This window comes from Nothoprocta perdicaria, unplaced genomic scaffold (genome assembly GCF_003342845.1).
Source record: "Nothoprocta perdicaria isolate Ctin4 unplaced genomic scaffold, notPer1 scaffold_0, whole genome shotgun sequence".
Lineage (NCBI taxonomy): Eukaryota > Metazoa > Chordata > Aves > Tinamiformes > Tinamidae > Nothoprocta > Nothoprocta perdicaria.
In genome coordinates this window covers 1440702-1465327 of record NW_020454092.1, presented here as the reverse complement: position 1 = coordinate 1465327, position 24626 = coordinate 1440702, and the positions used below count along the sequence as shown (strand labels likewise).

Below are 24626 nucleotides of genomic sequence, written 5' to 3'. Positions count from 1 at the left end.
GCGGCTCCTGCGCGTCCCGCCGGCGCTGCGCGCACCTGGCGCGGCCGCGGCGCCGCTCCCGCGCTCCTGGGTCTCGGCTCCCGCGGAGGCGGCGCGAGGCGCTCGGGCTGCGAAGCCTGCAGGCTGCTTGGCGCACGTCCAGTGTGTGGCTGGAGGAGGAGGAAGGTGCTGCTTCCCTCTACCTCTGGCTTCCCTCCGGTGAAACCTGCACCCAGCTGGGCGGAGGCCATAGGTAGCCGGCAAGCTGCAAGACCCGCAGCAGGCGCCTCAGGAGTTGGCCCTGTCCCTTGAGCAGAGAGCCGAGGACTTGCCCAGGTGGCCCCTGGATGTGGCGCCGCGCTCCTGACGCGCTTCCAGAACGTTCCCGGGCTCACGGCCCCTGCGCCGGCGGCTGGCGGCACGTGTGTCCCAAGAGGCTGGTTGGCCCTGCCTGAAGGCCTGGGCTGCGGCGGCCGGCAGAAAATGTTAAGAACATAGGGAAATGTTAAAACGTTCTCTGTGGTGCTTTTTGTGTTTTTAACGGTCTAGGGTTTAATTCTGCTCTGTGCACTCCACATCTTGGATTTCTTCTAGTTTTGCATTTCTTCTTAGAGATTTCACTAATTCTATTTTGTCCTGTTGCTGTTTAAAATTTTCTTCTTGACTCTGAGTCTATAATCTCCCTTCTCCTCCAAGCTTTGATGTGTCTTCATTTCTTGTCATAATTCCTTCTGCGCCCCATGTTTCTCTTCCTACCTACCCACCATTTTTTGCTTTCCTCTTGGTGGAGTCTCTTCTTGTTTGTAGACTCCTTCCAATGGAAGGATTTTTTTTTTTCCTTCCAATGGAAGGATTTTTTTTTCCTTCTTTCCCTTTCATGGGTCTTCAGCCGTTGGAGGTATTTGGTGCTGAAGAAGCGAGCGGTCCCGTCTTTGTCAGACCTTGTTCAACATCTGGTGCTTCTGCTTTCCTCGGTCATACTGAAGCAGCAGTTGATCTCCTTGATCTTGAGAAGTAAGAAAGAAAAGTCTTAATGACTTTCTCCAGTGCTCTATGTGGAACAGATTTAGGGCTCCTCTTAGTGGTAGGATTTTAATAGAGCACAAACAAATAAAACAACTTTAAACAAATATTTCTTAAAATGATTTCTAATACTGCTCTCATCCCAGAGATTATAGCGTACACAATTGTCCTTTCCTTTTCCAAACATATGATTTGAAGATGTTTTTGTTAAATTCACAATGTAAACAGTTGGAAAGGGAGGATTAATATTCTCCTACATTTCTCTGTTATGTTTATTGTAACTAATACTTTTAGTAGTATGAAGAAAGAGGGCACTGTCTTTGGGTGTGGACTAGCTCTCTTCAGAAGATTTAAACATTTGGATAAAGAATTGCTTGGTGTCAGTTTAGCAGCACGTTTGAGGTAAACAGTTGATTTTTCTAGTTTTCCTGGAAATGAAGAAAGATAACACATGAGAATAATATTGGAAGCCTGCTCTCCCTGCATGAAGTTGTTTCTGCTTAAAAGAAAATGATGCTAAACCAGTGCAACTAAGTGAACTAGAACCTTCGGTTGTCATTTATGTCAAAGTAGATTAAGTTTAAACCACTGTAAAAACAATAACATGCAGAGTTTTGCCTGTTAAGTTGTATTACTTCAGTGCAGTATGTTTGGATAAGCTGGTTTAGCATTGTGTACACAAATCAATTACATAGTTAGAAAGGTAATGTTAGAGTTAGGGGATCTCGAGGTAGATTCAGGAAATAGCAGCGTGTCTAGCCTGATGTAACCTTGGCCACCACAGCCTATGCAGGCTATAAATAGCAGGGGAATCAGATGTGGAACCTACTTATGAACTTTTATCTACCATCTGCCTCCCCAGATAGAATTTTGAGCAGATACTGTATTTAAAGGTTGTAAAACCAACAGTTTGTTTCTTTTGGTTCTTGCTATATGATATCCCTGTGTTGTTGGGGTTTTTTTTGTTTTTTTTTTTTAATTTGATACAGTTTGAAAAATAGTTCCTATTAAGTCTTAGCTAGGTGATCTACTACAAAGGAAATGTGACCGCTCATCATGCAGAATGGCTTTTGCGTTTCTTCAGGATGCCTAATGTAAACCTAAATATGGTTTGGTATTAGAGTAACTGTTACTGTGTCTTTCAGTAGTAGTTAAAGCTTAGAAAACAAAACAAGATTTTTTTTTTTTTTATTTGATGCCTTTATAGAAGGAAGGTAGCATATAGAGTAATAGGGCATGCTGGTTTGTTTTAGATACTTCGATTAATTCTCAATTTTTGAAGAAAGCATCATATTGTCACATCTCCTCTGATTACTGTGCAAGTTTCAGTGTTTCTGATTCTTATGTTAATGAGTAGTAGGTGACTTGGCCTGACTTAATAGAATCTAATTTTGATTTAGAAAATACCTCAGTTTCTCAAAGTTAAACCTATATCTGCTTGGGAGTGGATTAAAAGTTACTAGTTATGTCAAGGTTTCTTAGACTTTAAGAGCCAGTCTCCAGGTGAAAACAGTATTAGTCTTCTTCCATATGGTGTCTAACCATGGGCAAATAGAATTTTGCAGCTCCGTCAGAGGTGACTAACAATGTTTTGAGCAAGCCAGACTCTTCACTTCTCCGGCGTTTATGTTCCCAATTGAGCAGGGGAGCTAAACTGCTGGGAAAAAATGCACTTGAGCAGGGGAGAAATTCAGACCAGACAAATACTTGATTGGCTGTCCTAATAAAATTTTGTAAAATCGCCTTGGAGGAGATAATACACCCCATGGTTATAGTGAAAGAATAACTAGTTAGTGATGTGCTGCTGTTGAGCCCAGTCTTGTTTCTGTGTCAGGTTGTTCTGGTTCCCTGTTAAGCCTGGTGACAATAACCTCTTGCACGGGAGAGCCTCTGCGCCCCGGCTCTTTCGTTGCCCCGTGTCCTGTTTCTGAGTGTGCTGCACTGTGTGTGACTTATATTTGTTAAAATAATCATGTGGGAAGCAGATGTTTTAGTGTTACGTTACAGCACAAAGAGAATAATATCTACATCAGGAGTTACATATCCTGAAGGGCCAAGAGCCGGGTTAAGAATTTCATTAAGCAGCTTTTGCACTGGTGTTCGCTGTGTGTTTGATGGTAGTTATGGCAACCACTGACATAGTGTTGCCTTCTCCTATGACTTACATAAACGGCTCTAAGAAATTATTTATTTCTACTTGCAGCCACAGGCCCTTTCTTTGTCGGTGAGCATGTGTGAAACCCCCCAAAATGTGGCTGTGAGAAAGGTGCCTGTTGTAGATTGAGACTGTGGACCATATGTTTAAAAACCTTCAGGTACCTCACTCGGGTTTTCTGCAGTGCTGGCACTAGTGATTCATTCCTGTTTTGCCATTCGGCTCTGCTGTGTTAAGGTGCACATTAGTGCACCTCGGATGTGAATATTAGATCAGCCCTCTCCTTTATTATGTCTCTTTTGGGGGTTTATGTTGGGCCTTACCATGATCCACTTGGCATGACTTGACTCACCACGGAGTTCTCTCTGCTGCTTCTGGATCCTGGAGAGTGTGAGAAGTATTCTGCTCAGTTTCTAGATAACCTGGAATTAGTTTTGCCCCAGGAGGTGTTGCAAAATCGTTAGTTTTCTATAGATTTCGTAGCCTTGGACTATGAAATAGCAAGTATTGATGGCTATTGCTGCTTTGTCCCCATGTTCTCCTTCTGGCTTCGATGATTTATTTTATTCCTCTTAAGAGACACTTCCTAACAGAAGCTCATTTCAAAATAAATGGGCTTGCTGTGTTGTTTGCAAGCTATAGAAAAATACTTGCTATTTCTGTTATCATCTTTCCCTGAATAAGAGTAAGGGACCTTTTTACTATTCTAAGCTTGAGAAAACTTTCAAAAACAGTTAAAAAAGGTAACCTTTCTGACTTGCGCCTGAGAAAGTTGTTCTAATAGTGACATTGGGATGTACTTTGACCCTGTTGAACAGACAGGATCAGTTATCATACTACTGTAGCAGCTGTGATCCACTTGAGATCAGAGATAGCAGATCTGTCTGAGACTGAGTACTGTGTCCTTTAAATAATCACTCCCTTATTGACATTAACTAGATGGTGTGATTGTTCTGTAGTTTTCAAATCACCATGAATGAGCTATTTAATGTACGTTACAAGGTGCTGATTCCGGATCTGGAGGCACAGCTTGGCTAGGCTTGACGATACAGCCACACAGGGCAAAAAAAGAGTGCTCATTTGGACCTTTCTCTTAAAAAGATCATGGATGTTCCAGGAACAGGCTGGGACTGTTCCTGGCACCTGACAAGAAATTTGGCTTCTGAGCTTTGTGCCTGTGTCTGAAGAGGTCCTTGCAGTGAGGATTGTGGGCCCGGTGCAGATTCACTCTGGCAGCATTTCACAAAGCTAGGGCTAGCATGCGGTGACTGGTTCCCTCTGCCTCGCCAGCACCCAGGCGTAGAGGTTGTACGGGGCCTTGCAGCTCAGGACCCTGCGGTAATGTGCAGTGGTGCTCGCGGAGCTTCCTTGCAAAGTGCCACCGCTTTCAGGTTGCTGCGATCATTAAACCCATCTTGATGTACAACTGGCTCACAAACCTCCAGTCGTTAAGAATGCCTTTACTGGGGCCTATACCAGCCTTCAAACTAGTTGTTGTTGCAGTGTTTTCCATGTGGTTGACAGCCAAGTGATAATTTTGGTTATTGTTTTTATAGCTGTGGCTTGACTAGCAGCTGCATACTTTGTACATGCCGCAGCAGTAACGCGCAGTTGTTTGCAAGGCGTGTGGCCAAGGGCCTGTGGCCAAGGGCCTGAACCACGGGCATGCACTTGCCCCAAATACTGCAAATTTTGTCTCTATAAAATGTGTTCTGTTTGGAGGAGGCCTGACCAAAGCAGAATCAGTTTAAGTTGAAAGTTCTTATTAAAATCTGGTCAGTGTGTTTAAAATTCTCAAAATATGGATAGTTTTTGCATTTGTCTTGTGCTACCCAGTTGCTTAGAAGTTTGTCAGACTTCAGCGTTCGGGTGGTAATGTAGTGTTCCAAATGTGTGACTTGCTTAAATTTCCTTGGGGTACTTCAAGAGTTTCCTGAGCCGGGAAACATATTTTTAAAATCTCCTCTGGAAACTGTTGCTTTTTTTCCCCATTATAACAGATAGTGTTATTAGGTTTAAAGTAGATACTTAATGGGATTCAGAGAACAACTGGGTGAGGAGATCACATCTGAACTCATGGCTCGGGAAGGAGGTGAGGGCCAAGCACAGGTGGGTCTGAGGAGGGATTGGGACCATGGGGTCTATTTGCTGCCCTGCTCCTCTCTCAGTTCTGCCACTAGGAATTTTGCTTTGAAAGTACTAGAGAAAGCAGGGAAACCTGAAACTCTGAGATGAACTGACTGCTCCGAGATTGTAAAAATCAGAAAGTTTCATATTCAAAACTAAATATGTCTCTTAATGTCTCTCCTCAGTTTCATAGTTGAAAAAATAGCTAGCTGTAGTCTTAAAAGCACGTCCTAAAAGAGTTTTGAACACTGTTAATTTTCTCCTGTTGTTTTTTGTGATCATGAAATTTATTTTCAAGAGTTGAATTCAAAGATTTTTCTCTTTGCTGCCTTTGTTATTGCAATGAAATCCTGAATTAAACACTCATTTAATGGATATGGTTCATTTATCAACAATTTTTATTGAAAATATAGTATTCATACATGCAAATGACTGAATTAGGATTATGTCAACAATATTAATGTTGCTGTTAATAAAGTACTGGCACTCTTTGAATTGTCAGGGCTTTACTTTGCTGTCTCTGTGATGTTCTCTTTGGTATAGCTTTTTAAATGGATATTAGACTAGTAAGTTTGCTAGCTGTGTTTGTTATTACATAAATATATTTAAAATAGTGTATGAATTGAAGCTTTTGGATGAAACTGGGTAGATGCAACGTGTACTTAAATGCAGTTGCAGGGCTGTAGTTATATACCAGAGCATCCACTCTTTTTTTAGGAAGATAATATTTTGTGGCAGAAAGTAGTGTGTGTTTTGAGTTACTTGACTTTCTATCAAAATTCTAAAATTCAGCTGCTCCTGTAGGGTCTGTGACTAGAATATGTTAAATGATGAAGTATCTATAGAGACAGCTCAACTGCAACCTGGCACAGAGCCCTTTCTGCTTATTCTGTGTGTGCCAATAAGGTCTGCTCTGGTCTTAGCCCAGTGGCTCACATTGGTTGCACTGACCAGCTCCAGCTCCAGCTGATCATTTTGTCCCAGCTCTTCTGCTTTCTTGCTGCTCTGAGGTCCAGTGTCTCACACGTGGTCAGTTATGGATCAAGAACTGTCGCGTTTTATTCAGCTTGGATTCAAACTCTGATGTTGCTCGACCACTAAGAGTGAAATTGCACATGGCATTTTGTTTGGCATTTGCAAAAGCTGAGTGTATAGTTTCAAATGATAGTTAATTGCAATATGATAGTTAATTGTAATATGTCATTACTCTAAGGTGTCCATAAAATAATTGGAGAAGCGTTTCAAGCATTTTCTCAGTGGTAGGTGTCTTTCCTTCCCTCCTTGGGGAGTACAAAGCTCTGCTTCTAGCTCTTGCCATAGCTAGGCAGTTGCACCATCTAGAAACATTGCACTATGACCCTTTTTGGAGAGGAAATGGGGGAAAAAAATCACTTCTTGAAATGTTTTGTGTAAGAGTATTCCTATTATATGTGGAAAAACCAAATATTTTATTCTGTATGGCTACATAACCAGACTCCAGAAACAATGGAAGCTGTACTGTATGGCAAGCTGAATAACCTATAGAGAGATTTGGTGCATCTTGAGAACAGTTTCTTTGTCTTTAATCCTCCTTTTTCATGTTTTAAGTGACATTCTTGTATGATTTTTCAGCTTGCTAGGTTTTGTTGGCCTTGTAATTGTTGAAATGGTGATTAAAAGGAGATGGGGAGATATCTGGTAGTGATGTGTGCTGTGTACAGGCACTGCTCTGCAGTCAATAGCAGTAATAATGAAGCCTCCAATGAGTATGTACTAGTATTTTTCCAAAAAATCGGATCACATTGATCACACTTATCTTTTGAAAAATTTGTGGGTTTGTGTTTTTAATTCCTTCAAAAAAATACTGTTCTTTTTTTTCAGTGACAAGAGATTTATTTCAGGTTACCATAAAGACTATGAATTCTTTATTCTCCTAGAAGTCAACGATCTTAGACATACTACTCTTTGTCGTTTTTAATTAGGCAGGATAAAGTGAGATGTGATTTATTTGAGCTATTTTTGGATTTGTTATTTTTTTGTTTCTGAGCTATTGATGGAAAAACAGGTGCTCTCCTTTGTGAGAAATTTAACTTTATGAATCCTTGTTTTGGTTTGTCTTTCTGGAACGTGCAATCTGGTGATGTAATGCTGGGCATTACATGTAATAATGATAATCTTATCATTGAAACTGCTAAATTTACAGTTTCTGCCTGATTGTGCCTGCTTGCATACTAATGAAACTCAACAAAAGTTGAGTGATGCCTGATGGGAATGCCTGATGGGTTTCTGTGTGAGGCCTGATGGGAATGCTGGAAATGCTCTTCGGCAGGTTCCTTGTTTTTGTTTTGCTGGATGGAGAGCTTTGCTCCACTGTTAAGCGAGTTGCCGGTGGCTTGCATGGCTCTCCTCCTGTCCTGCAAAGGCTGGAAAAACTTTTTAAGAATTTCATCTGTGGTTTCTAGCCTTCTAACCTGGCTAATTACCTTTGTTACATGGTTTAATGTATGGAAATATGCCCTTCAGAGATGTGCTTGGGCTTTCCTTTTTGCGCAGCCACCAGTTTCCCATGTTTCCCATGTCCCAGGTTTCATTGTCCTTCTCTGTGTCTCTGCAACAGAGCTTTTCTGGTTCGGAGGGCGAGAGTGACGTCTCTGCAGTCAGTTTTGCTCCTTGTCAGTGTCCCTGGTCGCAGGAACATGAGTACTTGGGTTCTGCTGCTCACCTCTTTCTCAAGGAGCTCTGCCAGAAGAGCGGTCCTTCCTCAGGCTTCAAATCAGTAACTTACTGATTCATTGTTGGAAGCCTATTTTGCAGGCAAAATGAAGAAATGTAACTATGGAAATGTAATTATGTGGGGTGTTATGAAGCCATAATGTTCAGAGAATTTTTATTTTCTCTGCATTTCTTCAGAATTAACATCATGCTGGTTGTTGGTGAAAGTGGCTTTGCAAGGTTACAGGGTACCAAAGTCCTTTTGCCTCTAGATAAGCTTCTAGGCTTGATAGGAAGGGGGTATTTGACTCTGAACTGTGGTTTGTTTTAATAGGTTACCTGCAAAAGCAGGAGAAAAAAACCCACAAGCTTTATAAACACTGTGGTGGACCATAAAGAATAAAATGTGAGTTCACAAGAACTCTGAGACAATGTGAGTTCACAAGGACTCTATCACTCAATATTTTGCGTTTTGCAGTCTATTTTGCAGAAATTGTGTACATAACCATTTTATTTGCTCTTTAGTTTTGCGATTGGGACAAGGGTCATTGTCTTTTTAAAATACTTATTGGAATTCATGCTTACAAATTTTACTTATTTTTTGACTATAAAACATATGACACTGTCAGTTATGCTGTAAACTATATGAAATATGTATGCAACACCTTAAATAAAAAAGGTTAAATATGACTTACTACAAATTGAAAAATCAGTTAAATGTTGACTTGCTTTCCCTTAAGATGTAGGATTTCAGTAGCGCCTGGTTGGGTGCTTTCCCTTTAGAAAGAGTGACTGTTGCTTTCTTGACCCCCGAGTAGCTCTCCGAGTGGGTGCTCGTTGTGCAAGTCTTGTGCAACATGGGTTAACACGAGGTGCCTCCTTTCGACAGCTTGATAAGCTAATTTAAAACAAAGCACTCTGTAAGCATGGGAAGGAGCGGGAGAAAAGCAGCTAAAAATAGCTGCTGTGTGTGCATGTGTGTAGGTCGGGTTTCTGGGAGGCGAGACCCTGCAGGCCGGAGCGCGGCGGGACCCGGGGGCCTCTGCCCAAGCTGTGAAGGAGCAGCCCGGCTGGCCGGCGGCTCCTCAGCTGCTCTCGCAACGGGGCAAGTTTGGAAGCTCTTTTCCTGAAGCGGAGATGTTGGCTCCGTAATGAGCCGGATTCCACCTACCCGTTCGCCTGGATGCAGGAAAACAGACAGCGTCTTGCTGTGGTGTTGGGTCTGTGTTCTGGGTGTTTTGCTCCCCATCAGGTGATGGCGATGACGAAAGGGAAAGGGATGATGATAATCACAAGATGATTCAGGGATTTCAGTGCAATTTCCAAGAAAGCAGGTCAGCCGCAGTGCAAGTCGATTTAAGTTGTGAAGTTGCACTCTATTCCTCTGAAGAGTGAATGGCTTTTTGCTAGCTTAGCTTCCTGAGCTGGATTTAATGTCAGATGAGTTGAGTGCCAGAGACTGAACAAGGGAGAGCGCATTCCCTCTTTTATGATCTAAATAAAACCCTATTTTGATATATTTGGAACGTTTTAAAATGTGTTATTTGTTTCAATGGATACTTTTCTGCTGATTGTCCAGTGGTTGTGTAAGACATTGGTGAAATTTTGGAATAAGTAGTTTCAGCTCTTACTGTCTAGTCTCAGTTTGGGGTTGTGGCCATTCAGTTTAAAGCAACAGCCACTTTAATTCTGAAGGTCTTCCTTTCATTGCCCAGCAGTTTCATCAGTCTCTGTGTTGAAAAGTTAATGGTAAAATGTGGTGACTTGTTAGCTTGCTTGCTTCCCCCCTCTCCCCCCGCTTTGCTCTCCACAAGAGTAAATAAGCCTTTGATGTTAATAAATGCCATTTCTAAAAATAGGCTGGGAGCAGGAAAGAATTCGGTGGCCCTTCAGCCAGGCCCACGCCAAGTCAGTGGGAAATGGTTCTGTCTGCGCTGGTGGGGTTTGGCTCGAGCTCAGGGCATTGTGTGCTAGCCAGGCTATAACTAATGACACACGTGAATTCCCCAGAGAATAAATGTTTTCTGTTATTGTGAGGTGCTTCACACATCTTTTGCAGGGCGTTTGTATTATCCTTTTGCTAATAATTTTTGATTGCTGTGTGTTTGAGATTGGTACTGATCCCGTAAACTGTATCTTTGGAATTTGCTTCTCCTGGTCTCTGAAAACTTCTCTAAATAAGGACTTGCAGAATCAGGCCCAACTCTGACCCAGAGGGAAAGGAACTGTTTTAGTGGGATATTTTTTAACAGATTGTTTAGAAATGGGGAGTTTGATGATACTGAAGAGAAATACTGTGTTCTTCTGATTGTTCTGTGCAAGGTGCTTCTAACATGTATGGAAAGAAATCATGATGTTAGGTAGTTCTAGTAGTGGGAGGGGAAAAAGAACTGTCAACTTGATGGTTTTCTGGACTTGGAAGCAAGATGTGATTGGAATTTCAGAAGGCTGTCATCACGCTACCTTTAATGTACAAATATATATTCCCTGAGAAACAAAGGCCATAATGGGTTTCTTAGTATATGTTAACTCTGTTGAACTATATTTTTTTTCATTTATTTTGCAGGTTTTGTAAAAGACACCGGATTAAGTCAAATTCAAATGTTCCATGTGTCCCGAAAGACTTGTTGATGATGTCAGAATTAGTTCTTCCACAGTTCATCTTTAGTCTTATTCAGCACTTAAGAGAGGGATATAATGAGCCTGGTATGTTTAAAATCTGTATGTCTGTAACATATCTTACCATGTTTATCATTTGCTTTGCAATCTATGAAGACACCTCTGTAATTTGAACTAGCATAGAATGAGTCTCGTGCATCTTTTGCTAACCAAGTTACTGCCTGACTGGGATATTTGATTATGTTTTCTGCTGAAGAGTGTTTTAAGATTACTAAGTTCTGTGTTGAGCTCTTCCAGACAATGAAATGAGGGTTAATTTAAAACTTGTGCATATAAGTTTTAGAGCATTTATTAATTTCTGCCTTGTGAATCTCTTGAACAGATTACATTTACACCACAACTTCTTGTTATGTCTTTCCTTTTTTCCTTTTTCAGCTCTTGATCTGCCATCAGAAAAGGACCTTCATAAAATCCTTCAGGTTTTGGAGCCTCATGTTTCCTTTCTGGAAGACTTGACCAAAATGGGAGGAGCAATGCGATCAGTTCTTACCCAGGTTTTGACTAACCAGCAATTCTACAAAGATCTTAGTTCTGGTATGCTTGTGCTATTTCTAATAACTAAATATTGCAATTATGAAGCCTAATGAAGAAGCAAAACTTACGTTTATTAATTGAGGACTATGTGTTTTTACATAACTTCTCAAAACCTGGAAGAATGCATTTAAGTGTGGTGGGTTTTTTTGTTTGTTTGCTTTGTTTTGTTTTGCTTTTCTCTCATTGTTTGTAATTGGGGATGGAGAGTGGCCTGCAAGAGCTGCTAGGAAAATTCTTTAATAAGACCTGTGGAACAGAGTTCTTTTATGTGTCCTAAATAGCCTCATATAGATATATCATTTCAGCAAGGGTTTTTATAAAAGATGTGTTCTTTTGAAGGGAACATGGTAACCCAGTGCTGAAATAAGATGTATTAAGCTTATTTGAAGTGGAACTTGTCTGTTTTGCACTTGTTTGTTTGTCTGAACTATTGAGTTCTTTTTTTCTTAAAGCAAAAAGCCCCTCTGAAACAATTATTTGTTCCATTCTCTACCAAAAACAGCAAAAAAACTCTTTAGCTTGTACTTATAATTGTATAGCTTATTAAAGAATTGTGGACCATTTCTGGATTGCTTAATTCCGTTTAAAAAAATAAATAAATAGAGGAAGAGAGTATTTCTAGATAGAACCTTTTATGAAGAACACAAACCAGGTAGACGATGTTATACTTTAACATTGTTTTCAATATGCATTCAAGGTGTCGGAGAGAATGCATGTGCAAGGACAAGTCACGAAAAGTACCTCATAGCCTTGAAAGGCTCTGGCCTGGCGTTTCCTGAGGATAAGCTTGCGTGTGGTATGCAGGAACAAGGAGCTGGAACTAGCACATTAGCAGTTCAAGGTTTGTGTAGAAAAATGTTTAAAGTAAAGACTTGCTTATTTTTATTTTTGAGATACTCTTTATTCTTTTAGAAACTCTTTATTTTTTATAAATCCAACCTCAATAAACTTACAGAATTGCTTCTTACTTCGTCTACCACCAAAAAAATGACTTACAAAAACCATTTTAATTCTGTCAGAAGAGCTAATCATAGTCGCTTTTGATTGCTAAAATACTGTGTATTGTTATCCAATCATAGGATTAGTGGAATTTGAGTAGGCAAGATGTAATTGCTCGTAGTGGAATTTTGTCACTGCAACTAAGTTAAGCCACCTGTTGCTACAATAGTGCTGTGGATTTTTCTGATCTCCAAAGGTTGTCAAATAGCTTTGCTATCTCTGAAAGACTGTGTCTCCTTTAACTCAGTGCATCAAAGTTCTGCAGCGGAACGTATCTCTAAATCTCAAACTTGCAAGCGCTTAATAGTGCTTATAAATTTTACACCAATTTCTTAGTAGAGTGCTGTGTATCTTTTAAGAAAACTAATGCAGTATTTTATTTAATCTGGGTTCATTAAATCTCATAAAATATTCTGTTTTCACTATAAAACTTACAAAAAGAATCTCTGAATTTTTTTATTTCAAAAGGTTTAGCAGGTGCTACAGCAACATCAGGACAAGGGAATTCTTCAGATGAGGTGAGACTTTTTAAAGAGTATGATGAACTGCAACAGAATATTAAATGGAGAGAATGCTGGAAGTCAAATACTGCAAACCTTTACTCTTCTGTTTACAAAACATTCTCTTCATTTTAGTGCTTAGAAAAACTGGAGATTTAAAGGAATGAATCTCACACCTTTGATTTACTAAGGACCTCTAGAAAAATCCTTTTTGCTAACATACTTTCAGTTCCTATATAGCCTGTAAAATAAACTGGTCTTGATTAAGGCAAGCATAAAGCATGTAATACCCAAAAATGGTGTTACCAGTTTTTGGCACTTGAGAATCCAGCTCAACTGGTGATAGCTGCAGTGAGAATTTTTCTGTAGATAAATTCCCATGTGTAGACTTGATCTTATTTATCAAACATATCGAGTGGGAGTAAAAAGGAGCACATCTACTTCTAAAGCTAGCTATAATTAACACAGCCATTTAAGGAGGAAGGTTAAGGCCGGTAGAATTGCTTTATCAATTTATTCTTGTTTTATTGCAAAATTATTTAACCAACTAATTTACACTAGTAAGCCCTAGCAGCCATTCAGATTGACTCTTAGATGTATAGTAGGATAATATAACAGAATTTAAGTAATGTAAAATACCATCTTGCATAAGATATTTATATTGAATTCTGTATCAACAAGTATTGAAATAAAAGCAATTATTGCTTGTATATGTCCAGAATAAGCTGTGTCACGTGTCTGCCTCTGTTCCTGGCATGACAGCATGGGTAACACTCTCAGCAATGCCGTTTATAGTGTGTCACTTTTCAAAGTATTGCTTGTTTTTTTCACCATCACTTGACAAAAAGCAAAAACAAAAACAAACCCCATAAAATCCCATAAAAATGTTAGCAGTGTCCCTGTTAAGGCCTATGAATGAAGCAGGTGATTCAAGTTATCTTAATATTAGTAAGTGTTATTGTAATTTAAAAAATAAAGATGACTCCGCTTGTTTGATTTATCTGTGGAAGAGGTGCGGAGAGAGGGGAGTAAACTAAAGCTGTTAAGAGTTTGAAGGGAGATCAGATGGGTGACATTTCCTTCCTCTCCATTCCTAAGGTAGAGATAAGGGCAGATACGTACTGTAGGGAGATGGAGTTTTTCTTTGATTAGTTCTTTTCCCTCGTATCTCTTCTTGAGCAAGAGGCAGAAAGGGACAGCTTTAAGTCTTTCCTACTTTAAAAATTATATGTTACAGGGAATTTTATGACCACATGGAAGGGTGCAGCTTTTTTATTTGGATGTCTCAATTTGCCTGTCCTTGTGGTTTAATGAGCACAAGTGGCTGACTCTGCTTTCTCTTCAATACAGTAGTAGTACAATTATCAGACTTATTCTGTCTATAAAATAGTATATATTTTTTCAAATAAAATTTAATATCTGAATTTAGGACAAAAGTGATTCCTTTTAGTCATATTAATAAGTACTCTGTTATGTAAAGTAAGTCCAGGTGGCTCTCTTCTGTTATTAGGTATAATTAGAGAGCATGATCGAATGGGTAAAAATAAGAAGTTCCCCATTTGCTTACTCATACACTTAGTCTTGATCCTTTGGCTTGTGGGCTGCAGTATGACTTACCACTCGCTATCTCATGGCTGTTAAAATTTCTGCACTTGACATTAAGATTTAATGCTAACTTACTGCAGCACTGGAAAACCAATATTTAATACTGTTGAAGAGAGGAAAAATAATTCAAGAAAGGTTTTCTCACTAAGCTATCCAAAGCTTTCCTTCCTTTCAGTGACGTGAAAGCTTTTAAAAAGTTGCAATGAAGACTGCTATATGTTTATGCTTTTCCCCTGTTGGGGGAGGGAACATGTATATTGTTTGTAGACATGATCACGTGCGGTCTGTATCTGTGGCAGTGCCCAGGCTTCACAGAGGTCACTGAAGGCCTCTACCTGCCACCTTTCAGGGAGGAGTTTGGAATTTTTTCTGTCGGGAGAGAGGTTGCAGACTCCTGCAGTTCATCCTGCTGTGTCAGTAGGACTCTCTTTCGGTCTGGAGTATTCTGTCCCTTCAAGGGGGAATAGACAGTGATGGCATCCTGAGAACTGACTGATTCCTGGCTCAAGAACAGGAGGAGCGTGTGTTCATAAAGACCCCAGGAGGCCAAGCAGTTCATGGGCATGTCCACCTCAAAAGAGAGTGATAAGTTTTTTCATATGAAGATACTGAAAAGGTAAAGGAAGTTCTAATTTTTCATGAACAGAATACATATTAATGTATCATTAGACATGTCAGTCTTTAGATAGGACATGAATAATGTTTCTCCCTAGAGAAGGACAGTCAGTTTTGAGTTACAGGTCCTTAATTATTCCTCCTGAAATTTGGAGCTAAAGTGCAGGTAGACGCTATTGATTACTTTATTAGATCCTATATGGATTGTTCTTTGTTTTAGCCTTTCATTAGGAATGCCGTTGTTAGTAAAGACACATGCATCATTTAATGCACTCCTTTAATGTCACGTTCTTTTCTAACACCCAGGGTTGCCTTTTGTGAAGTGGTGGTGATGATGTTTGTAACTTGCAATGCATTTTAAAAGCTTTATTGTTTGTAGAGTGTCTGCAGAGCTTCAAATGACAATTCCCTGTATAAAGAGATTCCGCTATTTCGTAGGGAACTTTTTATTAGAATTGGCCTCTTAAAGTTGTTTAACAAATATTCTGTTCTCTGATTCAAACTTTCCCACTGCGTTAATGAAGCTTGTTTAGCCAATTGTTTGTGTTACTGTATTGATCGTTAGCTAATGAGTTGACAGGCTTAAAAAATGCGTATTTTTATAGGAAACAAAAAATCCTATGGATGAATAGAGTGAAACATTAGGTTTGCAACCTTCAGAAATTTTATGGTGTTAGACATTTTTCTGGCAATCAGTTTCAGAAATCAGAGCACCTAACTGATGATATTAATTAAATAGATGAAGACGTCTAAACTTGCAGGTGATAATGGTGCCTGTAGGGAGAAGGCAGCAATTTGGAGAACTTTTTTTGAGTTGCACTGAATGCATGGTTCCGTAAACAGCTAAAGTACTGTCTGGTAAGATATTATATTCAGGAATTTTGTATTTTAACTTGATAGTTGAAACAGAATTTTGAGAACATTACAATCTCTTAGCAATAAAATTCTAAATATACAGTTATCAATTTTTTAAACTCTTCCCCTACCCCAGGAGGACCAGGATGGTAGCCAAGGTGTGGGCAAGCGCAAGAGGGTGAAACTAAGCAGCACCACCAAAGGTATTTATGAAGCCCTGATCTCAGTTTGTCGTATTTGCTTTATGTCTGTCTTCAGAAGCATCTAGGAGCAGTCCTTCCTTTCCCAAGCACTGTGGTGCTGCATGTGATGCAGGTATTAAACACAGCAATATCTATAAAAAGCAGGAAGTGAAATTGCACTTACTGGCAACAATCATTTCACTTAGGAGTTAGTACCACTGTCTGGGTCTTTGTTTGACTGGTAACTTTGTCACCTTCATGTTGCAAGTCAGCCTCTAGGAAATGCCTCAGTTTTCACTGTGGCAGCAAAGCTTGGCCACCGTATTTCTGATGTCTTTGTTCCTGAGTTTTTTTCTTTTTTTCGTTATGCCCTTGTACCATGTAAGAGCCTGGCAAAAATGCTTCTCTAGTTCTGGTTGGTATTTTCCACACTGTTTTTCTAGTGAGCATTTAAAAAAAAAAAAAAAAAAAAAAAAGACGAGTGAAGTTTCCTTTGAAACCACTATGTGATTTTCCTAGATTAAAATTAATCTAATCTGCTATTTCTAACCCAGCATAATCAGCTCTCACATTGAGGTTAATGCAAGTTTCAGTTGAAGAATGACTTAAGTTAGTATATGGTAGCCTAATCCTGTACTTTTCCTTGATGTGTTTTTGTGTTAGAAAGGTGCTTGATAATATTTAATTGCTGATACTAAATTAAAAATGTCAGAGTATGAGAAGACTGACTTGGGAAGCCCAAGGAAATTGTAAACTTTGAGAGGGGTATGTTTAGTTCTAAAATAGTGGTGCAAGCTGGAAAAACATTTCTGGAAGGGGTTTGAAGTGAATGTTTGGAGCTTGGATTTGTATGCAAAGCGCATAAGTCAGTAAAAAGGTAAGAAGGTGCTGTGAGGAGTATGCGAAAGCAGGATTGATTATTTCTGGTGTTTCAGAGTAAAGGAGAGAGAGTCAGAAACTGGCAGAATAGAGAACAATTTTGGTGTCCTGTTGTTAAGAGGTAATCTTACAAACGTTGTGCAGATGTTTCTGAAGGGTCTGATGGTAGCAGTGCCGTATGTGTAGGGATAAGAAAGAGTGCGAGACACTTGGCATGAATAAGCTGTGATAGAGAATAATAATGCTATGGGAGAGGTGATAGTTTTGGAGAAATGCAGACTTATTTGCATCCAAAGAAAGCTGTCTGATTTCAGTTGTAGAGAATGTCAGCTTGTTCAGAATATAACTTAGACACTTTTCTTTGCTAATGCAAGAAAAAACGCAGTTTTTCTGATGCATGGTGACAGATTATGGGAAGAGGGGAGAGAGGAAGGCCAGAAATAGAAGCTACCAGGCCTGAAAAACCCCTATCAGAAGTGGCATTTCAGGAACAGTGATTCTTGAATTGAACCTTTCATTTCCCCCCAGGATTGTAGTCTTCCCCCTCTGAGGCACCCCAGCATGGACTGTGCTCATGATGTTGATAGCTTCTAATAGCTCCTGATTTTCAGCCCCAGAGGAGGGAGTCTGCCAATAGGGGAAGGGTAAGTATCTGTTTTTATTAAATATTGAATAGTTTTCTGAAGTTTTCAGTATTCATATTTTATGTCCAATAGGGTATAAAATAAGAGTATGAAAAGAAAATTTTAGAAAACTGAGTATTGAATAAAAACAGATTTACCTTTTCCATATAAGCAGACTCCCTGTCTCATCCTAGGTGTTAAGTGGTACTGTGTTTAAAGGGGGCCTCTTACATGCTGGGGATATTTTGGAATGCTAGACAAATATTCCAGGCAGATGTTTAAAACGGACTATGGCGTCTTTTATAGCAATGGGAAAGAACAGAAAGTTTATTTAAACAACTGATAGTTTTTATGCTGAAGCATTACTGATACGGATATGGACTGAGTACTGAGACACTTTATTGTTACTATTTGAAATCTGGATCCATCTAAAAAGCCTAATGTCAAAGACTATTTCAAACCCACAGGCACTATTTTCTTATTTGTTAACAGAAATTGCAAATTGCACGATGCTTCTCACAGGAGTGGGAATGATTTAGCCCAATTTTTTTGACAAGTTTTCCAGGTTGGGTAAGAGCATTCTGCCTACTTAAATTCTCTAGCAGTTATAACTGGATTGGTGGTGTTCTGTCCCTGCCTGAAACTGTCTGAAGAAGTTACTACACCCTCCTCAGCTGCAGTAATGTCAGAAAGCTGCACTGGGGTGACAGCGGGTGCCTTGCATGTCCTCATGCCCGATCTCCGCGCTGAGGGGTCCTGGGAACGTGCTTGAACCTGTCCTGTTTCCTGGGGACACAGCACTTGAGCCTGCGTGGCTGCCAAACTGCAGTGAGCAGTGTATTCCCAAACATAATCTCTTAACAGGAGTCGAGGAGGAGAATATAGAAGATCATCAACTACTACAGCAAAGGTGATGTGTAGCTTTTTAGAAAATATTTTAAAATGAGAACAACTTTCACTACTCAATGAAGATAATCTTGTTTTATTTCTACAGTTAGAGAATATATTGAATATAACACATTCTTTGTATGGATTGCTAGAGTTTCTTTTTGAGATCCTCACAATTCAAATTTCAGAATATTTCAGAATATTTCAGAATATTTCAGAATATTTCAGAATATTTCAGAATATTTCAGAATATTTCAGAATATTTCAGAATATTTAAGGTTGGAAGGGACCTCTACAGATCATCTAGTCCAACCTTCCTGCTCAAGCAGGCACACCTACAGCATGTGGCACAGGGTGGCATCCAGGCGGGTTTTGAAGACCTCCAGAGTAGGAGACTCCACAACCTCCCTGGGCAGAGGGAGGCAAAGAGGCAAATTGTTCTCTATAACAATATTTAGCAGTTCTTGAGATATTTTGGAGTAATTGGCCACTCTGGCCCCAGGTGGTGGTGGAAATTGAAGGTGATTCCTGGTTTGCCAGCAGGCCCCAAGCCACGCGGTGCGGTCCCTCAAGCTGCCCCAGCTCAGCAAGGCAGAGTCTTCAAGGCCGAGTGTCCAGATTCAGCAGTTCTCAGTCTGCCCCAGTGGGAGCACTTCACACCTTAGCCCTGTGCTTAATGCAGTGCTCTATCTGTTGGGGTGTAGCGTCGGGTCTATGTGAGCTCTATAGGTAAAGGAGCAACGTTATTTTCCGTAGTCCTTAGGTACTGTAGGGGCGAACGAGGCCTGTTTAGCTTTAAATGGAAAGTCATAAACCTTGGAAGGAAAACTGTTTTAATGGCTTTTAATTAACAATTTATGCAAGTGGTAACTTCGTGAACAGTTTAGCCTAGCATAGGCTGGGGTGTGTGCAGCTTTGCAGTGAAGTGGGTTAGGAGATGAGGTGTTTGAAAACTCAGCTGGCAACATGGAAGTGGTTCCCACATGCCTGTACAAATGGTGCTGCCAGCGCAAACAAAGGCAGAGCCAGAGCTTAGGGCTTCCTGGGGAAGGGTGGGACTTGCTCTTCTCGTACCAGCTGGATCTGGCCTGCTCTCTGATAATGAGATACAGTGATTTTTACATTAAAAATGTAGGCAGAGGAAGAAGTTGTTTTTGTCAGTCGTTGGATTGAGAGCTCTGTATTCCTTGAAGAATTAGTGAATACATTGATTTAAAAATAAAAATAGCTCACATCTATTTTGTGAGCAGAACATAAATGCTCGCCATAAATTGTATGTTGTCATTTTGCTATTTCTGTTTCTGCTGAATAATGTTGTACATTATTAATAGTTCTCACTTAAGTGGCTGTGTATATATTGTGTAAATTGTGGCTCATTAAAATGAGGGGATATACTACAGTAAAGTGGTATGGTCCAGCACAGTTGATGAAGAAGTTCTCTGTGGCAGAACTGTGCTAAAAACTCCTGCTGACTTCTTTGTGGAGAACATTTTTTTTTTTTTTTTTTTTTTAGATTTTATTTTTTATTAATACAAGCCCTGGCACTGTGCAGTGTTGGCCGTGTTTAGTTTTCCTTCTGTTTTTGAGGAAGAAAGAAAACTGTTGTAGAGTGCAGTGAGGTGTTGTTGTTTTTTAGAGTTTTATGTAAGGAATTGCACTGCATTATAATTAATGTTATTATTTCAAATAATTATGTTACACATCCCCTCCTCCAACTTTTTATACAGATCAATCTATCATGGATGTTTTGAAGCATAAATGTTTTCTAGAAGAATTATTATTTTGGACAATAAAATATGAATTTCCACAAAAGATGGTGACTTTCTTACTCAACATGCTGCCAGATCAAGATTATAAGGTATTTGTCTTACTTTGGTGAACCTTTAAAATCTTTCTGTATTCACATGTTTAGTGTAACTTTTTTCTTTTTTTCTGTGAGACCACCAACGTTTAAATCTGAATAATAAGCAATACAGGCCTCTTTGTTTTGTGTGTTTTATTAGAAAGCCTTAAAGTGTAAAAAGAGTCTAACAGTATGAAAAGAGATGTGGAGGAAACAAGACAGAAAAACAATTCAGGAGGAGTAGTATTACTTTTGTTTGAATGATTTATTTTCTTCCTCTTTGGCAGATATTGAGTATTTAGATACGTTGGAAATTCTGTTTTGTTTTACTTTGCAATTTGGATTTTTTTTTTTTTTCAGTTAAAGTATGTGTGTCAACACTAAGTAATTCTGTGGTGTGTTATGACTGGTAAATTATTGTGGTGACTTTATTCCTGTTGCAGCTGTTCCTAGCAGGCAGTGGTTTCACCAAGTAGGCCATAACCTTAGGAGCTTTCTGGCTGCAGCTATGCCCTAAATGGTTTTGGCAGCCTTGCAGCTGCCTACTTACACAATTTTGCACTTGTCCATACCAAGTGTCTCCTGGCCCGCAGTCACAGAGACTGGATGTCATCTTCCTGTTTTAAATCTTGGTGTGCAGCCAGGTTTGGTTGTTTGTGCTACGTGTTCTGGGACCGAGCATACATAGCAGTCAGGCTTAACGTTTTGCTCTGATCATGTATCATTTCTCTGAGCTGTGCTCACGTCTTGGACCTTCTCATTCCCTGCTGAGAGGCAAGGATCAAGAAAACTTAAAGTCCAGGCAAAGATTTTTGCACAAAATTCATTTTGTAATGGGACAACTCCGTAATTGGGCCGTCTTAAAACAATCCAGTATCAAAACGAAGGATATGAGGATGTCTTGCAAGAAGATGAATGATAAAATATGGTTCTCCAGCCATGCTCTGTCCGTATCAAGGCAAGACAAGACAGCGTTTTGGTTTGGGATACCAGCATAGATTCGTCCTGGTCTCTGATTCAGCCACTGCTTGAGGAAATGTGAAGACTTCTTGCCTAGTGACCGCTTGCCATGAAGCTAGAATCCTTTCAGTGTTTGAGACCCGCATGGATGTGCTGTCCTCTGGCTCTGTTGCTGGCTGAGCTCCTGCCTCCGAACTCCCAGCAGCGCGGCAGAGCAATCCGGTAAGCACTGCTGCCTTTGCTTTTACACTGTGCCACATAACAGCAACTTCTCGTGATCATGGAATCTCATTTAGCTTCAAGCCACTATCTCGAATGGTTCCTTGCCAAGTTCACAGTCTTCCTGCATTGTATGCCTGGAATAGAGACCATGGTGTATTTGGCCTCTGCCCTGGCTGCCTTCTTTGGCTGGAAGCAGTCATCTTATATGTGCTGTATTTTCAAATAAAAATGAATTCAAAAATGAATTTAAACACTTATTTTGTTAGCAAATCAATTCAATTCCTACATATAAACTTTATTAAAAGATTACAGATTATCTCTAATCTTTTAAAAAAACATCTTTTTAACTGCTGTGACCTTCTAAAAGGTTCTTTGTAGCAGGAAGCAAACCCAGAGCAGGAAATGTATCACACAGCAATACTAGGAAGGGAGTAACGCTATTTTCTGTGTACCTATGCTTTATTGCAAATGTGTGCAAATTAAGTGTGTTAAACACATCTACAAAGAGTGTGGCTAATTTACAAGAAGTATCTGTGCCTTTTGCAGGTGCACAGAGAGGAGATGTGATTGTGTTTGAATAGGAGAAAGGTTTTATCTTTTAAGCTGCCACTGAGCCTTTATGAAACCTTCATGCTATTTAATCATGTCAAGCTATAGGAATGCCTGTAGAGATGTACATTGTTCCAAGTGATCTTTCTGCAGCAGTCTGCCGTCCCATCTGTACCTCACATGTCTTTTCCTTCCACTGCTCAGTGTCAGCTTGTCTGGTTCTTGACGAGCTGGTTGAGCTCACTGAACTGGCCGAATCTCCCCACTAGGTTAGTTTTGTGATGAGGCAAGTGAACTACCCAGGTGGTTGGGCACAGACCTGCCCATCTGCAGAGTGCTTTGAGTTTGCTGAAATCTCTAGTCTGCAGCATAAACGTAGCACAGCATGCAGGGAGGAAGAACCTCTTCTTGGATATTCCTAGTGCTGGGAAGAGGTATCACGAATGGTGGGCTAAAATACTGAGCAAGTTAGCTCGTTGCTACCTCTGCATGCGAAAGAAAAATAACGAACAATGTTGTCTTTGTCTTACAGGTCTATGCCCGAGGCATCCCTTCAAGCATTCTCCCATAACAGAGGACTGGAAGACGTACAAGGGACGACCCAAAAAAAAAGAAAAAAAAAAGCCTCCAAGAAGTTGGGTGCTTTGGTGTGGATATGTTTTTTTGTAGGAAAAGACTAGAGAAGTTGGGTCCCTGTGACCAAGGCAGCAAGACAAAGAAGGGGTATTGACTGCAACTAGAAAACTAATGTAGAGATGTAAATGATTCAAGAGCAGAGACTTGGTGTGATCTGGAAAAACGGAAGTTAAAAGAAATGGAAAAGCGTTGACAGAAATTATGAATCAACAAGCGCATATATCAGAAATGTGTGTCTTTGGTCTTGTGGTGAAGGTTGAAACAGTGGTTAGAGCAATAGGACTTCACTAGCTCCTGGAATGGATGCTCTCCAAGTTCTGTAGAAGAGTTTTCTCTTGGAAACTTTAGCACAACTTTTTCCTGACACAAATATCTCTTTCCTTGCAATGAAAACATAAACATGTTGGATGCTCATATGGATGAGGCACAGAAAGATTCAATGTATGCTGATTCAGGAGGAAAAACCATTTTTTTCTTTCTCCAAAGATCATGTTTTCACAATCAACTTGAATTCAGTAAATTTGTAAAATAATTTTGTAAAACAAATAAAACATAGTGCAAAGGTTGTATAACCTAACAATTCTGTTTAAGCGTAATGATGTGATGAAGCAATGTGCTAGGAGATGAAAACTGAAATTACTTTGTTAAACTGCTTGTTTTATTTTAGTGTTGCTAGAGTCTAGACTCTATTGAGATATCTTTTAAAAAATAATACTAGTAAAATTAATGTACCAACTTCTTAAAATATCAAACATAATGTTTGCTTCCAGGCCTTAACATGCGTAGTGTAAATGTTTTGTGTTTATTATAAACATAATTGCCAGTGATTTCAGTTGTATTGAGCTCATTATATATTGAACAATGTCTTGTGAATACCTTCTTACCAAAGTCTGTAGTTGATGATAATTGCCATTATGCCATGGGCCATACATAGAAGAAAATTTTAATTATCATACAGATTTCCATCATTTTGGCCTCAACCGAAGCAGGGTGAGTTAAACTGTATTGTATTGTTTCCTGCAGTGCTCCATCTTCACTGCTTTTCCCCTTTCCCCCAATAAATTTTTGCACATCAACAACTTGCTCTTTATTTTTGAAGATATTTGCTGGAATAAGTGATTTTTGTGACCAAACACAGCCTTATGGCATCATGATGTTTTGGAGAATATTTTTCCATATAGGAAAATATTAGTGCTGTAATAAAAATGTACAGACTCTGAGGCATTGGAATAAAATTAAGTAGTGATTTGCGTATAGAACAATGAAAACATCGTAAAGGTGGCTTTAAAATTTCTGATTTGTATTTAAGAAAGAATTCCAGAAGATACTTCCAGAAAGACTAGATAAAAGGTTTGGGGCATTGAGCTGCAAATTCTTTCGTCACTATAACAGCTGGTATTATCTGTTCTTATTAGGCCAGGCAAGGCCAGATGGTGGTAATTCAGAACTTAAAGTACTAAAAGAGAAATGATTTGGAAGCTAGCACATATATATATACACACACACATTTGTGGTGCAGGAGGTTGGTTTAGTGTCTAGTTTTAAGTCTAAAATGGTGCTGCTCAAGAAATTCTACCAAGACTGGCATGCCTTGACATATGTAATTACTAATCTTTTATTTTATTTTATTTTATTTTATTTTATTTTATTTTATTTTATTTTATTTTATTTTATTTTATTTTATTTTATTTTATTTTATTTTATTTTTTTKAAGAAAGCAATAACAGACTGAGCTAGTCTCTGTTAAGAAGGAATGGGTTGCTATGATAGCGGATGATATTCAGTGTTGACATGTCATCGTAGGCAGTTGAATGAAAAACCGACTTGGTGGGTAGATGATTACAAGGGATCAAGTTACAGCAGCTTTATCAGCCACTAGTGATCTCATTGTTGTTAGTATATCATTTTGGGGCATTACACTGTTGCAGAATTCAGTAAATTTAGAGTAAAGAGGCACTTGTACTTAATCACATTAACAAGTATGCTTTAACCTTATATTTATTTTCACTATGTTTCAGTGTTTCTGGTTATTTTACTAGAAAATGAATGGAATGACAGGACAGGATTTTGAGATCAGGAAAT

At 39.4% G+C, this 24626-nt stretch overlaps 1 protein-coding gene and 1 long non-coding RNA gene across 3 annotated transcripts in view; both read left to right on the top strand.

Annotated features, from left to right (window-relative positions):
* UBR3 (ubiquitin protein ligase E3 component n-recognin 3) overlaps positions 1-24626 on the top strand; it is a 91741-nt gene that overhangs the window by 589 nt on the left and 66526 nt on the right. For both annotated transcript variants that reach the window (XM_026046530.1, XM_026046458.1), the window contains exons 2-7: positions 10542-10681; positions 11030-11188; positions 11886-12029; positions 12656-12705; positions 15899-15965; positions 20062-20192. In XM_026046530.1, the coding sequence (XP_025902315.1) occupies positions 10542-10681; positions 11030-11188; positions 11886-12029; positions 12656-12705; positions 15899-15965; positions 20062-20192 (691 nt within the window). The remainder of the gene's footprint in view (positions 1-10541; positions 10682-11029; positions 11189-11885; positions 12030-12655; positions 12706-15898; positions 15966-20061; positions 20193-24626) is intronic.
* Positions 20814-23203, top strand: LOC112953533. Its single transcript, XR_003250582.1, has 2 exons — positions 20814-21359; positions 22441-23203. It is a non-coding gene; the product is annotated as an uncharacterized LOC112953533 (long non-coding RNA).